Source organism: Diachasma alloeum, unplaced genomic scaffold (genome assembly GCF_001412515.2).
Source record: "Diachasma alloeum isolate Michigan unplaced genomic scaffold, Dall2.0 Dall_scaffold_00181, whole genome shotgun sequence".
Lineage (NCBI taxonomy): Eukaryota > Metazoa > Arthropoda > Insecta > Hymenoptera > Braconidae > Diachasma > Diachasma alloeum.
Window position 1 is genome coordinate 1,007,494 of NW_021680347.1, and position 14,501 is coordinate 1,021,994.

At 37.9% G+C, this 14,501-nt stretch overlaps 1 protein-coding gene across 1 annotated transcript; it reads left to right on the forward strand.

The window, feature by feature from the left end:
• Window positions 1-803: 803 nt before the first annotated feature.
• LOC107046128 (protein dispatched) lies at window positions 804-12,188 on the forward strand. The gene is made up of 4 exons (XM_015268652.1): window positions 804-1,418; window positions 4,301-5,489; window positions 6,413-6,614; window positions 9,761-12,188. The coding sequence occupies exons 1-4, from the start codon at window positions 1,281-1,283 to the stop codon at window positions 11,565-11,567; spliced, it is 3,336 nt and encodes a 1,111-aa protein (XP_015124138.1). The 5' UTR covers window positions 804-1,280; the 3' UTR covers window positions 11,568-12,188.
• The last annotated feature ends 2,313 nt before the right edge of the window (window positions 12,189-14,501 follow it).

The window sequence follows — 14,501 nt, forward strand, 5'->3', positions numbered from 1 at the left end:
GCATTCGCCGCAAAAATCTATTGAATCTATCGACAGTTCAATCAGTTTTTCGTTGATTGTCCGAAAAAATGTCGCATCTTTTCTGCGTCTTTTTTTTGCATATAAAGTAAAAAATGAAAAACTATGCGTTTCTTTTACATATTTTCTATTGGACATTTCCATGAAAAAAATTCAGTATTTCCAGGAGTATTCTATAGAATGCTTTGCCCAATGCGAGTGGGTTTTCTATAAAAGTTTTCATACGAAAAAAAAAGGTATTTCAAATAATGAATTGGAAATATTGCACGATCTTTTTATCAACATTATTTTTCCTCTATATTATTTTTCTCAACTCTTTACACATTATTCTCTCCTGCACGTTTGAATAACAAATGTGTACGTCCACGTGAAAAGGGCCCACTTTGTCACATCTAGTTTCCGAATATTCACGTTTTTCTCTCCACATCTCCCATTTAAACCAATGTTAAATTGTTTTTTTGATCGTCTATACTGACGTCAGTTTTCATAATTCTATCGGGTTGATTTTGGGCTCAAAATGTGAGAAATCTGATCAAGATTATCGGAACATACATAACTCCAAACCGTGAAAGTGGGCCCTTTTCATGTGGACGCCCACAAATAGTCACTGATATTTCAACTAGTAGTTCAAATGACCATCAGGCATCCAGCCTCATTCAAATCCCTCCCTTCCAATCACCAATATTATTTCGGATGCTGTGACTGGATTTACATTCGTCAGATGGCATTGTCGGGCTCAGGTAGTTAAAATCCACCTGGCTGTTGAACCAGAGATTGAACTTCGCTATTCGCTTTCTCCGGTAGATTTTCATTGGCATGTGAGCCCCGGGATTTGTTCTCCAGTGCAGTTCCGCTTGTTTGTCTATCCATTCCGACACCCCCTAGACAAATAATAGTTTCGACTAGACATATCTGTGAGTGAATCCCACAAATGAGTTATTAAAAACTGGGCTACATTCCTGAATTATCAAAAATTCGTACGAGCAGTGGTTTCTTCTCTTCAGTCTTTCCTGAAATAATTTATCACTCCTACGTTTCCTGTAAGTTTGTTGATCATCAGCAAATAGACAAGTTTCACACACAGTGCAGTCAACAGTGCAAAATCATCCCCCTCATGGTTGTTCCGAGTCTGTCTGCTTCCTTCCGCAATCGGTGGATCATTATTGTTAGCTTCTATAATTAGCCCTCAAGGGTGCACTTTGATACTATGAATAGACACAGAGATAGGTGTTCGATAATCGTGTAGGACGGAGCATTGAATCATGGAGGTCTGGTGGTTCTCGAGGGTTGTTGCTCACCATCCCTATGCCATCCTAGCAGCAGTGTTTGTGCTGTCATCAACATGCTTAATCGTGCCATTAGCAACAAACAAATTCCCGGACTTCTCCGATCCGCAATTGGTAAGTAAAATAATCACTCAGTCAGATGCACGCACGAAAAACTGTAGAGAAAAACCTAATGAATTTGAATGAAGCTGAAACTAGCGAAAGATTCGACAGCAGAAGATTTATCTTAGGCGAATCTGGGGGTGTACACATGTTTTTACGTAATGTAACGTAAACTCTTTCGCACTTGAAAAACATTTGTACATATTAAAAATCCCCTAAATTGAATTGTCCGCTGACGGATATTCTGCTCATTTCAGCTTCATTGAATTTGATAGATAATACTATTAGATTTCTGCTGCACTTTAGCTTGAGAATTCTAATAGGTTTTGGTCGATTCTATTGAAGAATTCCGCAGCTTTACTGCGCTTGTTTTCTAGAAAATGTCCAATATTCTATTATGTATTGGAAAAATGTAGAATTTTATCTTCCTACACAATTTTTTCTGTCGAGATATTTCTTATGGGAATTCCTCGACGTGAATTTTCAATGTCATTCCACTCTGTTTTTCTTTTTTTATTAAACGAAATTTTTTAAAAACTTGGAAAATTTGAGCCGAGGAATTTCGATGGAAAATATCTCTAATAAGTCTATCTAATAAGTTCTATAGAAAAATGGAATTCTATTATACAGAACATCTGTAGAATTTGATCTTCCCATTCAACTTTTTCTACTGAGATATTTTCTGTGGAAAGTCCTCGACATTAATTTTTTGTTTCCACTCTGTTTTTATTTATTTTTTTTCATTAAAAGAAATGAAAAAAACTGGGGAAATTTAGAAAAGAAACAATCTAGAATTTGGTCTTTCTACACAACTTTTTCTATTGCGATATTTTCTATGGAAATTCCTCGATGTGAAATTTCTGTTTTTTCCACTATTTTTCGTCTTTTTTCATTGAACGAAATCAAACAAAAATATATCTCAATATACCTCAATAGAATATATCTCAATAGAATTACTTGTACAGACTAACGGAATTCTATTGATTTGTACTATAGAATATTTTTCATTGAACAATTCTATTGAAAAGAAACGTGCAGATAAGCGGTGGAATTTTTCAATAGACTCGGCTGAAAACTAATAGAAAGTTGAATCGAAATCCAGCAAAGCAATTAGGGGTAACAAATCAATTCACTCTCTGATATCTGTCAACGTAAGAGATAGCGAAATTTATGTAGTGATTTTTATTGTAGCAATCATCTTGCGCTACAAAAAAGTCCTCAGAAGTAGTTGACAATATTCAACAATGAGTTGAGTCGTTTTGTTACCCTTTACCACTTTTCTACACTGTTGGAAAATTAGGGGAGGATGGGGTAAAATGGACACTTTAGATTTTTTAAAAATATTCATAACTCAGAAACAAATCTATGAATTGAGCTCAGTTTAGGCTCGTCACAAAGGGAAAGAGTTGTTCTTTGTATTGAAAAAGAATAATTAAATTTTATCAACATTTCAACCCTTCATTAACATTTTAAAAAAAGTCAGAAGGGTCCGTTTTACCCCAACCTCCCTTACTCTTGAAATTTCAACTTAAAAATCGCGAATTTTGGAACATTTACATGACATTTCGATTTATGTTGACGAATCGGTCAACTCCTCACATATTAAAAAAAGTTCAATTTCTCGGTCCATACGGCAATGAATACCATTGAAATTTGTGGGAATTCCGGCAATTATGGTCTTGAATTTTCAATGTATTACAGTGGTCACCCCCTGACATTTCGGTTCCCTAACATTTCAGTCGGAGAAGTTGACTTCCCCCACCATCGACAACGTAAATGTGTTTGGGTAAATCTGTGTGCCCCTCTGCGCGTCGGGACTGCGCAATAAAATTACTCTCGGCGTGTGAGAGTGAAACAGGCAGATTCTTTCTCTCTGTTTATCTCTTTCCTAGCTCCGCCATCAACGGAAGAGTAAGGGCTTCCCAAACATTTAATTCCTTGAATTCTGGCCCCAGCTGAAATGTTAGAGAGTAACCACTGTAGAAGTTCAATCGGAGGTGATGTTCAATTTTCACGATGGGTTTGACAAAAAATTCCCTGTCATTGAAATATCAATGATCGTTTAACATGAAAAACTCAATTTATTTTAATTTTCAAGGTGAATGAGAAATTCCGTCAACGATTCCACGCACGAAAAACTTTCATAAGAAAATTCTGAAAATTAGAGAATTCTATTGTACTTGTTTTGCAAATTGCATTAGTTTTTCGTCGATTCTATCGAACAATTTCACAGTTTTTTAATGCATTTTCTTCAATAAAAAATATTCAGTAGAAACTATTCTATAAAAAATTTCTAGTCTGTAGAAATTTGTCGATATAAAATTCTGTAATTTTATTTCGTTTCATCAATTTTCTCCTCTCTTAAAAGAATTGAACAATTAAATTTAGAAAATGTAGGACGAAAACTTCTGCAGAAAATATCTCAATGCAATACGTTGTATGGAAAATAGTAGGTATATTGTGCATCAAGGGCGAAAAGTCATGTTTTCCCACCCGAGGTGCACATGCCATTTTTTAACACGCCTGCAAAGGAAAGTTCGTATTTTGCTCTTTGATGAGCGGGAGGAAAGTAGGAACTTTCCGTACAGGTGTGTGAAAAAATGTTTTCTATTGACTATTTGTATGAAAAAAAAACGTGCAGAAAAGCAGCGAATTTCTCCAATAGAATTGGCGAAAAACTAATAGAGTTTCCAAGGGAAGTCCTATAGAAACCCAATAGAATTTTCTAGCCAATGCACTAGATTTTTCTATGGAATTTTCTTCACACCTGGCGATTTTGAATTGAATCAAAATTCACAGTATTGAAAATTCAAATACAGCAATTACTTGACATAAAAAAATCCCAATAGTGTATTAAATACCTCTTCTTCTCTTCATCCCATAAATTCATTCAGGGCTTTGAGGCGAGAGGCACACCACTAGCCCAACGTCTGACCGCCTGGTACAACTTGATGAAAGCCACCGGTGCCCGAGGGGAGCTCACAGACAATCCCATAGAGTACTACAACTACCTCCTCCAAGCACTAAAACAAAACTCAACCGAATCCTTCAACAGAACCCGCACGATCCCAGGCATCCTCCGCAAGAAGCCTAAAAAAAAGAGCAAAAAGAAGGGAAAGAAAAAAGGCAGCAATTCCACTGCCACCACAGACTTCGACGACAACGACGACAAAGATCAGTGGGACGAACTAATAAGGCTCAAGCAGAACAAAACCCTGACTGAACACGAGAAACATCGTCACCTCGATGATGCTTTCTTCTGCAATCTTCCCAGTGTGGCGTATTCCCGAGTGATCGTTGGCTCAGACATGGGAGAAGCTAATTTATGGTCTCGTAAAGGTGTCCTCGCGCAGTGTCACATAGACGCAACCCTGAGAGCGAACCCCGAATTTTTGTCTTTGTGTGAGACAAGGTCTACGAATGGGCCTAACAGTAAAGAGTGCTGTCGCAGCTGGTCGCCAGCCAACTACGTGGCATTCCTCTCGAATCGAACGACTTGTCTGCAAGTCACTGAGAAGGATCTGGCGAACGTCGAGGAGCTTCTTAAGAGATGTGCTTACTATTACAGGAATCGTCGATTGACTCCAGATTGCGCTGAAGATTTCAATTGCCAGAAGCAAGTGCCACCAGAGTGCTATGCCCACAACGCTCCGTACCACCTGCTGCATTACCTCCTCGATGCTGACTTCATTCCTCCACATATATCAGCCAATAGAATCAACTCAACCCTGAAACTGGCCATGATTTTCCTGCCTATTGCTGCTAGCTCTGCAACTCTTGGCTTTTACAAGGACGTCAGCAGTGTTGAGTTGTCTTATGGGAATTTCAAGGTCCTGGGAATGGACTTGGGACTGAAGAGCACTCTGTTCGATAGACTGTTGGTCTCGGATTCGTTTTTACTGCTGTTTGGATTCTCTTTCGTCACGATATGCATATGGGCGTACACTGGATCTGTGGTTCTCACTGTCTCTACGATACTAGCAGTGATATTCAGTCTTGGGATATCGTATGCTGTTTATACACTGGTTTTGAAGATCACGTTCTTTCCATTCATGAATTTGTTGGCTATCGTCGTCGCAGTTGGTAAGCATTATTCCGATTTGTAGGCGTTGGGAAAAAAATTCAATGAAAAATCTAGCGCTATCTCTGGGAAACCGACTTTCTGTTGGAACAGCATAAGAATTCTGTTAGAGAATTCTCCAAAGTTCACTTTTATAAAAAGTGGTATTTTATCCTCGTCCGAATTCTATTAGGGTTTCATTGGTTTGCCATGCGCACCCATTCTATTAAAATCATGGCACTCTGTCGTGTGTTTTTCCCTCCACACACGAAAAAATTTAATAGAAAAACCTAGCGAATTCGTTAGGAAATTCTATTGGATTTCTATTGAACTTTCTATTAGTTTTTGGCTGATTCTATTGCAATGTCCAATAGAAAATATTCAATTGAAATCCGATACGTGTCGTTATTCTTTAAAATAGAGTAACAGTCTGTATATGTTAATTTTTTTATAACTCATTCTGCTGTCCGTTTTCTAGGATTCTTGGGCGCGCATTTTCCAAGTTCTTGTTCTGAAATTTTATTATGAGAAACAAATAAAAATACAGTGGAAAACATTTAGAAAATTTCTGCCCAACAATTTCGATAGAAAGCAATATTGTGAAAAAGTTTTCGATGAATTTTTAGATTGTTGCATAGATATTGGCTTTTCTGAACATTAGCTGTTTCGAAGATGATGGAATTTCGGAAGTTCTAATTATAAATATTGATCAAGTCATTTAGATTAGGCCCAGTATTTCAAGTCCTAATCACTTGATCAATTTTCATCATTTGGACATCTTAAATTTCATCTACCAAACCAATAGAATTTTAACAGAACTTCAATCGACTTCTTGTATTGTTTTCCCATAGAAATCCAATAAAATTTCTTGAAGAAAGCACTAGTTTTTTCATTCTTGACAACATGAACGATTCGAAATAAAAAAAAATTTTTAATTATTTCTTAGGAATTGGAGCAGACGATGCATTCATATACTGCAAAGTGTGGACCCAGGACAAGCAACAAAAGGTCTCAAACGGTGGTCTTACGAGACTCGTCCAAGAGACGATGAAGCACGCAGTCCCCTCGATGTTAGTCACATCGCTGACGACAGCTGTCGCCTTTTTTGCGTCGATTGTCAGCAATGTAACGGCAATAAACTGTTTCAGGTGAGACCTATCACTCATTCTCTTCGGCAAGAAATGCCTGAATTCTTTGGAACAAAGAGATGAGCTAAAGTGTGCACAGCGAGGAGCAACTGGCCTTACTCAATAAAAGACTGATGAAAAGCTTAAATTATCTTTCAAATTAAGCACAGACAGTAAAAGATTTTTGTAGAAAGCTATTGAGGCGTTTAATAGGTCAATATCTCTCCGGGCAGAACAGCAACTCAAAGAAAATTTATAAATTGCTTTAGTTTCGGATACACTCGCATTAAAAATCATGGTATCCAAAGAACGATTAGAGAAATGTGGAAGGCTAGTATACAGAATTGTGTGCCTCATTGAATTTATGAACATCACATTAGTTATCGAAGAGGACACACGTTCCATTTCACTGCATTAAGCATTTGCTTTACAATAAACATGTAAATTAGATCAATCATTGGGCGGGTTCAACACTTGGTGGTTCACCCTTTGTATGAGTTGGAGTCCCTTCCGGAATTTGCCATTTCGTATTTTCTCGCAGTTTTCTCAGCATCCGATGATGTCTCATCTCCCACGAGGAGACATTCTATGATAACGACATTGCAATTGTAGGATTCCTGAATTTCAATACAGTATAAATTCTAGTATAGTCGTCCCTTCGGGCGTATAGGGGGGGTCAATTCCAAGAACGCTACAGTATTTCCTCCCCTCCACTCGATCTTCAATTTCTGGAAATCTCCATGTAATAAGAAACAAAATTCGAAACACATAGGATTCAGAGAAAACATGTGGAGAATTGTTATTTTTTATAACTTGGGAGGTCATTTTTTCTGATAAATTAGTAATTTGCTTCCAAATGGAAATCTATATAGATCAGGATCCTCAAAGACTTAAGGCCACCATACACGGACGTACGGGGTACGCGGACCAGCCGAAATTGATTGAGCCTCCAAGAGACCAAGTTCGCCTGTGTGTGGAGGGTCACGGACCAGGTCCGGCAAACCGGGTCCGTGGTGCGTGGTCTTTCAAGACGGCCTGAAAACCGGGTCCGTCGTGTACCAAAAGTGCCCTCAAGTTCGTCTGTGTATGGTGACAACGGACCCGGTACGCGGACCGGGAGCATTTGCGCATGCGCTATCCCCAAAGAAAAAATGAATAGAATCTATTTTCCTTCAATAACATTCTTGTTTTTAATAATAAAATAATATTAAATAATTCGTCAAATATATTCATCATTTCCCTTGACCCAAATTATGAATTTATTGATTAGAAATTGAATCATTTTGCACGCGACAAAGAGTAATTCCTAATTCCTATGGAATAGATCTTCGATTGGATTCTTATAGAGGATTCATCCAGAATAAGGGAATTATTTGTTTCTTCTTGATAAAATATTTCCATTGAAATACATATATAAAATTATCCATTTACAGTGAGAATATTGTTGAAATTCATACGAAATATTAAAATGAAGACTTTTATTTCATTTTTCATAATTATTTCTAAGCCTTATTTCTAAAACTAGAACAGCGCGCGCTTCCTGTGCGTATTATTTTCCATGGGTGTCAGAATACTAAAACCATACCGTTTCTCACTTTCGTTAATTTTCATCACAATAATAATGCAGGAAAAATGAATGGTTTCAACAAAGTTTTCTACAATGAGAATTTCATTGATGAATAATTTATTCGGAATCGTCATAATCTTTCTCATCTTCTTCTTTGTTTCTCTTTTGTGTTTTGCGTTCTTTTTTATTTTTAGAGATGTATTATGTACTATTACATATATACTATCCTATATATATTTTTTACAGTTAAAAAAATTACAGCGTAAAACATATATCTATAATATATGAGGTATTCCACGCCAAATGAGTCAACCGCTGATCGTTACCCTCTTGGAAATTAATGGCGATGTCTTTTACGATTGGGGGGGTTGAAAAACTATCTCTCAAATTTTTTTCAAATTTTTTCGGCAGCACAATTCCGAGATATGATTTTTTTTTACATTTTTTCGTTTTTTTCCAATAACTCGAGTTCTATTCATCCGATTTTGATTTATTAACCATCAAAATTTTCTATTTTTTGCCGCCTATAAGACTATATCCAGTAAATATTTTTTTTCCATTCCTAGATGCTCATAATAACGAATTTTCGAAAAAAGTTGAAAAAGTTGAATTTTGCAAATTAGGTTATTTTTTATTTGTTTCGTTTTTTTCAGTAATTCTTATAATTAAAACAAGTATTTTAAGCCGTCATACAAGTTGGAGATCCTCCTGGATCTATTTTATTTTCAATTTTTTCTTTTAAAAATTCCGAAAATTTGATCAAAACACCCCAAAACGACTTCGATTATGTATCGAAAAAATATGTAATATATAGGTATACAGTCAACTTTACTTCATACTGTCTATAGTCAAAGTCAATCAATGTCTTTGTGGGGTGTTTTAACCAAATTTGCAGAATTTCGAAAAAAATGAAACAAATCAAAAATGACATAATTTGCAAAATTCCACTTTTTTAACTTTTTTTTCGAAAATTCATTATTATGAGCATCTAGAAATCGAAAAAAAATATTTACTGGAAATACTCGTATAGGCGGTAAAACATGGAAAATTTTGATGCTTAATAAATAAAAATCGGACGAATAGAACTCGGGTTATTGGAAAAAAAGCAAAAATATAAAAAAAATCATATCTCCGAACTGGACTGCCGAAAAAATCTGAAAAAATTTGAGATACAGTTTTTCAACCCCCCCAACCGTAAAAAAAATCGCCATTAATTTCCAAAAGAGGATAAGGGTCAGCGGTTGTCTCATTTGGCGTGGAAACCCTCACATATAGTATATATTTTATGGTATATATATTTTTTATTACAGTAAGAAATGAAATTCTATTTTTTTACAATTACTGTAAACACAAGATTACAGTACATAAAAAATATACATAGACATACTTGATAAGCGGAATAGAGGCTTCAAAAATCGTCACACTGGATTTTTTTAACAGTGGATTTATTTTTGACGGACCTCAAATTGTCCTTAACCGTCTATCTATTGGTCTGGTTACCCTATAGCTCGCGCGGTATAGCCGCGTTTCCCCTCTCTGCGAAAGAAACGCCAGAACAATAAACCGGAAAAGAACATACCTAATATCACCATCTAAACAGTTTGTTCTCAGGGATGACAGTGATCGCCAATTTTTTCCTCATGGTGACCTGGCTCCCGGCCAGTGTGGTGATCTCGGAGCACTGTCGCCTAATAATCCTCTCCCCAGCGAACTTCCTAGTACGCAAGATAATCCGCCCCCTGCGTATCTCCATGGAGAAGGTCTCAGTGGCCTTCAGCTCGATCATCGCCCAAATGGTGATAGGGCTGCGTTGGCTCTGGCTCTCATCCCTCGGTGCTATCGCCCTGGCCGCAGGCATGGTGGTCTTCAGTTTCCCCGGCCTTCGTCTCCCAGACTCCCCCAACTTCCAACTATTCGACGCTTCCCACCCATTCGAACAATACGACTTGCAATTCGCTCACCGATTCTTATTCGAGAAATCAGAAATGGGAGATGGCGCAGGACTGCTTCCCCTGCGCTTCGTCTGGGGGATAAAACCAGTGGACGACGGGGATTACCTAGACCCCTCATCCCGCGGAGGGCTAGTCTGGGACGACTCCTTCGACATCTCCAACGAACACTCCCAAATGTGGCTAGAAAAATTTTGTCGAGACCTTCGCTCCCAGCCCTTCTACCACGAGACCCTGGGTCCTCTCCTCCCCAACTGCTTCATCGAGTCCTTCAAGAACTGGATGAAAAGACGGTGCGAGGATGTAATCGACACAGGCATCTCCAAAGCCCCTTGCTGCGAGGCGAGCAAGTACCCATACGCTCCATCAGTCTTGAGAAAATGCGTTGCAGAAGCGAGTGCCGATCTGTACAGAACCCCGAGCTACCTCTGGCAGAGAGGGGGCACAGTGGCAGGTGGAATAAAGTACGACAAAGCTTCGATGAAGCCCTCCCCCCAACATCTAGTGGACAACAGCACTCTCCCCATGCCTCTGCCCAGAATAATGGCCCTCATAGTGGAATACGACAGCAATTACTCGTACAGTTTGTCTTTTGCTGAGATGGACCGGTTCTTTAATCAAGTTGAGGGGTGGATGCAGACGCAGCTAGAGTCCGCACCACCGGGGATGAAGAACGGGTGGTTCGTGAGTCGTTTGGAGTTTTACGAGCTCCAGAGGACACTCTACGAGGGCACCCTGTGGGCCATGGGGGTTTCCATGATCCTGGCTCTGGTCGTGCTGGCTTTAGTCACTTTGAATCCTCTTGTCAGTCTTTATGCTATCATAGCCATTGGTGCAGCTATTCTAGTTACTGTTGCTGCACTTGTTTTACTTGGGTGGAGGCTGAATGTCCTTGAGAGTGTCGCTGTCTCTACGGCCATTGGGTTGGCTGTGGATTTCTCTCTGCATTACAGTGTTTCTTATCGAGCTTGTGCATCGGAGAAGAGGGTTGATCGAGTTAGGACAGCTATTGAGCAAATGGGGGGGCCCACTCTGATGGCTGCTGTCACCAGTGGTGCGTCTGGTGCTCTCATGCTGCCATCTCAAGTGCTTGCGTACATTCAGATTGGGGTATTCTTGATTCTCGTCATGGGAATTAGCTGGGCCTACGCGACATTCTTCCTCTGCCCTTTGCTCTCCGTCGTCGGTCCGTCGCCACACTTTGCCCAATTCCGATACCCCAGTGTTCGGAGAATTGTGTCATGCTTTAGGGGGAATCCTAAGGATGATACCAGGGAGATCGAGAGGGAGTGTAAGGTGGATTGGCGGAGGGGCAAGGGACGGGGAATGCTCTCCGAGCCGACGTTGAGTAACTCGAGTACAGTCTGTCAATTGCATTATACTGATATGGAAGTACTGGGAACGAGGATCAATGTGGTGGAGTCCATGCCGTCGTCTCCGTTGCTGTTTGGAGCCTAGTTTCATGGAGAGCATGAGCGGAAGGAGGAAATGAAATTATTGACACGAGGCAGCGGAAATTATTCGGTGGATGAAATTATTGAGCCGATGCGAGGGAGAATTTAAGTGAAGAGTCTGGCGAATACGTTGGGAATTGCAGTTTTTGATGGATGGATCTGTGAGGAAATGGACGCAGATTCAATAGATCCAGACGATATTCGTTCAGACTTAGGCTGTCAAGAATTATCCAGTAGAAATTTCTCGACAAATTTTCGTAAGCTGGACGAAAAAATACTATGCAGAGAAACGTGATCGACTAAATTGTACATGAAGATCACGAACTGATCGGTTTCGAGTGATTTTAGACAACAATTATGGGAGTTACACAAGAGTTTCTACGGAATTTCTTTTTAAGTAGGGAAGGATGGGGCAAAATGAAGACTTGACTTTTTTTCAATATTCATAGCTCAAAAACCGTTCGTCAATTGATTTCATTCTACGCTCAGCATAGAGGGGAAGACACGCACGAAAAAATTGAGTAGAAAAACGTGGCGAATTCGCTAGGCAATTCTACTGGATTTCGATTGGACTTTTTATTAGTTTTTAGCTGATTCTACTGAAATTTTCAGTAGATAATATTCTATAGAAAAAGTCAATAGAATTCGATTTTTCTATACAACTTATGCTGTTGAAATAATTTCTATAGAATTTTCTGGGCTCAAATTTTCTATTTTTTTTTTCATTCTTTTTTCTTTTCTTTTATACAAAAAAACTCTGAAAATTTGAGCCGACGAAATTCTATACAAAATATCTGAATAGAATAAGTTGTTTAGAAAAATCTAATTCTACTGACGTTTTCTTCTGAACATTTCAATAGAATTGGCCAAAAACTAATAGAATTTTCAATAGAAATCCAATAAAATTGCCTAGTGAATTCGCTAGGTTTTTCTATGAATTTTTTTCATACGTCAAATCATGTGTTCGATAGAAAAAAATTATCCTATTTCATTAATAATTCAGTGAGTGAGTAACATGAACTCAAATTGATTTTCCATTTTGTCCCACTCGCCCCTATTCACAGACTATTTTGTAAATACCTTCGGAATCATTTGGAGAAATGTATCAAAAGATCTTTTCGTATGGAAGTTTACTAGATAAAGAAAAAATCTCTTGACATTCTTCTCTTAAGGGATAACAGAATGCCCTTAATTTTCCAAATTTTTGAATAAATGTCCTGCCGAAAGTTATTGATATTTTTACGGATCAAAGCACATTAATCTCCAGGAGGCGATGATTAAGATCAATGTGCTTTCGATGCCAAAAATATTGCTAACTTTGAGCAGGAAATTTGTTTGAAAATTTCGCGGAAACGGTGGCCTTCTGTTACCCCTTAACCAACTAGTTCTTGAGAAATTTACAAAAAAATCTGTAGGAAATTTTTCAACTCATGAGCTTTTAACACTCTCTTGTGAAATAATTCTGATAATGGGAATTGTGTCATATTAATTTGTATAATTCATATTTTTTTATGACGAATATTCGACTAGGTGGAATTGTGATAGGGATTAATTACTTTGTGCCAATGCGATTGCATGCCAATCGCTATCGGTTAAGATATAATAATTGAATTTTATCGATGACAAACTGTTCCATTAATTGTTGATGGTTAGTGTAAGGCTCTAACTGTTGTGATCCGTGAAATAATTGTTAAGGATTATGACCTTGGGATATTTACTCAATATCCAGTAAATTTTTATGCAATGTTATATCGATAAAATGGCTGTAATATGATGTAATGGATGAATTTATATTTCTAGACTTAGTGGGGAGCCTACTGCGACAATGGTATTATTATCCAGACTGAAGTATTATTATTTCGAAAAATTGTACTTGATTGTTTGATGTTATCTACTTCGAATGCTGACAATAACAAATTTTAGATTCTTTGTTCATTTCCTCCCTTCTGATATTTTCATAGTTTTTGATCCCTCTAGCCAAATATGTTCCTCCATTCCAATTAGTTATTAAATCAGATGTATATTTTTTTCGTCGAATGTGATTGTAGTTTTGTAAAAATATTAAGTGCACCACAATGACAGATTATAGGTTTAAGGATAACGTCCACGAGGTAATTTGATAATACATGATGTTCGATGAATCAAGTATATAGTCGTAAATTAAGGAATTGCCAATGAGGCATGACTGTATTGTCTTCAATATTGTACTTAATAAATATTGAAATTTTTGAGTATAGTTGCACATTTTTCTGTTTTTTGCTTCCGAATGGAAGCTATGGCAATGTGATTTTTTTAGATTTCCTGATTTTGGGTGGAAATCCCTAGAAATGTCACAAGACATGAAGAATTGATATTTTTTTTTTATGTCTGTATGTATGTATGGGTGTGAACATGTGTGTTCGTATGTCCAGAACTGTTCCCATAACTCGAAAAAGATTAACGCGAAAACGCTGAACTCCTGCCTGCTAATTGGTATTACTGAGTCTCAAAGTTGGGCTAAATTTCCCCTCTATCGGTTGAGCGATTCTTGAGATATAACGATTCCTTAACACTCTGTTAGTCGTGCCAAAGTTACGAACGCCGTTGATCGCGCCGTAAGCGCCGCGCCGCACCAGCATAAATCGACATAATGATAAATTTGCATGATCTATGGAAAATCTGAAAAAAATTAAGGGTGATCTAGACTGTATACTTGAAGAACTCCCGTGAGATTTTTTATGTTTAGTGTTACCCTTAATTACATGTGAGGTATTCCACACCACATGAGTTAACCGTTGACCCTTACCCTCTTGGAAATTGATCGCGAATTTTTATACGATTGGGGGAGTTGAAAAACTATCTCTCAAATTTTTTCAGATTTTTTTGGCAATCCAGTTTGGAGATATGATTTTTTTCTCGTTTTTTCGATTTTTTTCAATAACTCGAGTTTTATCCATCC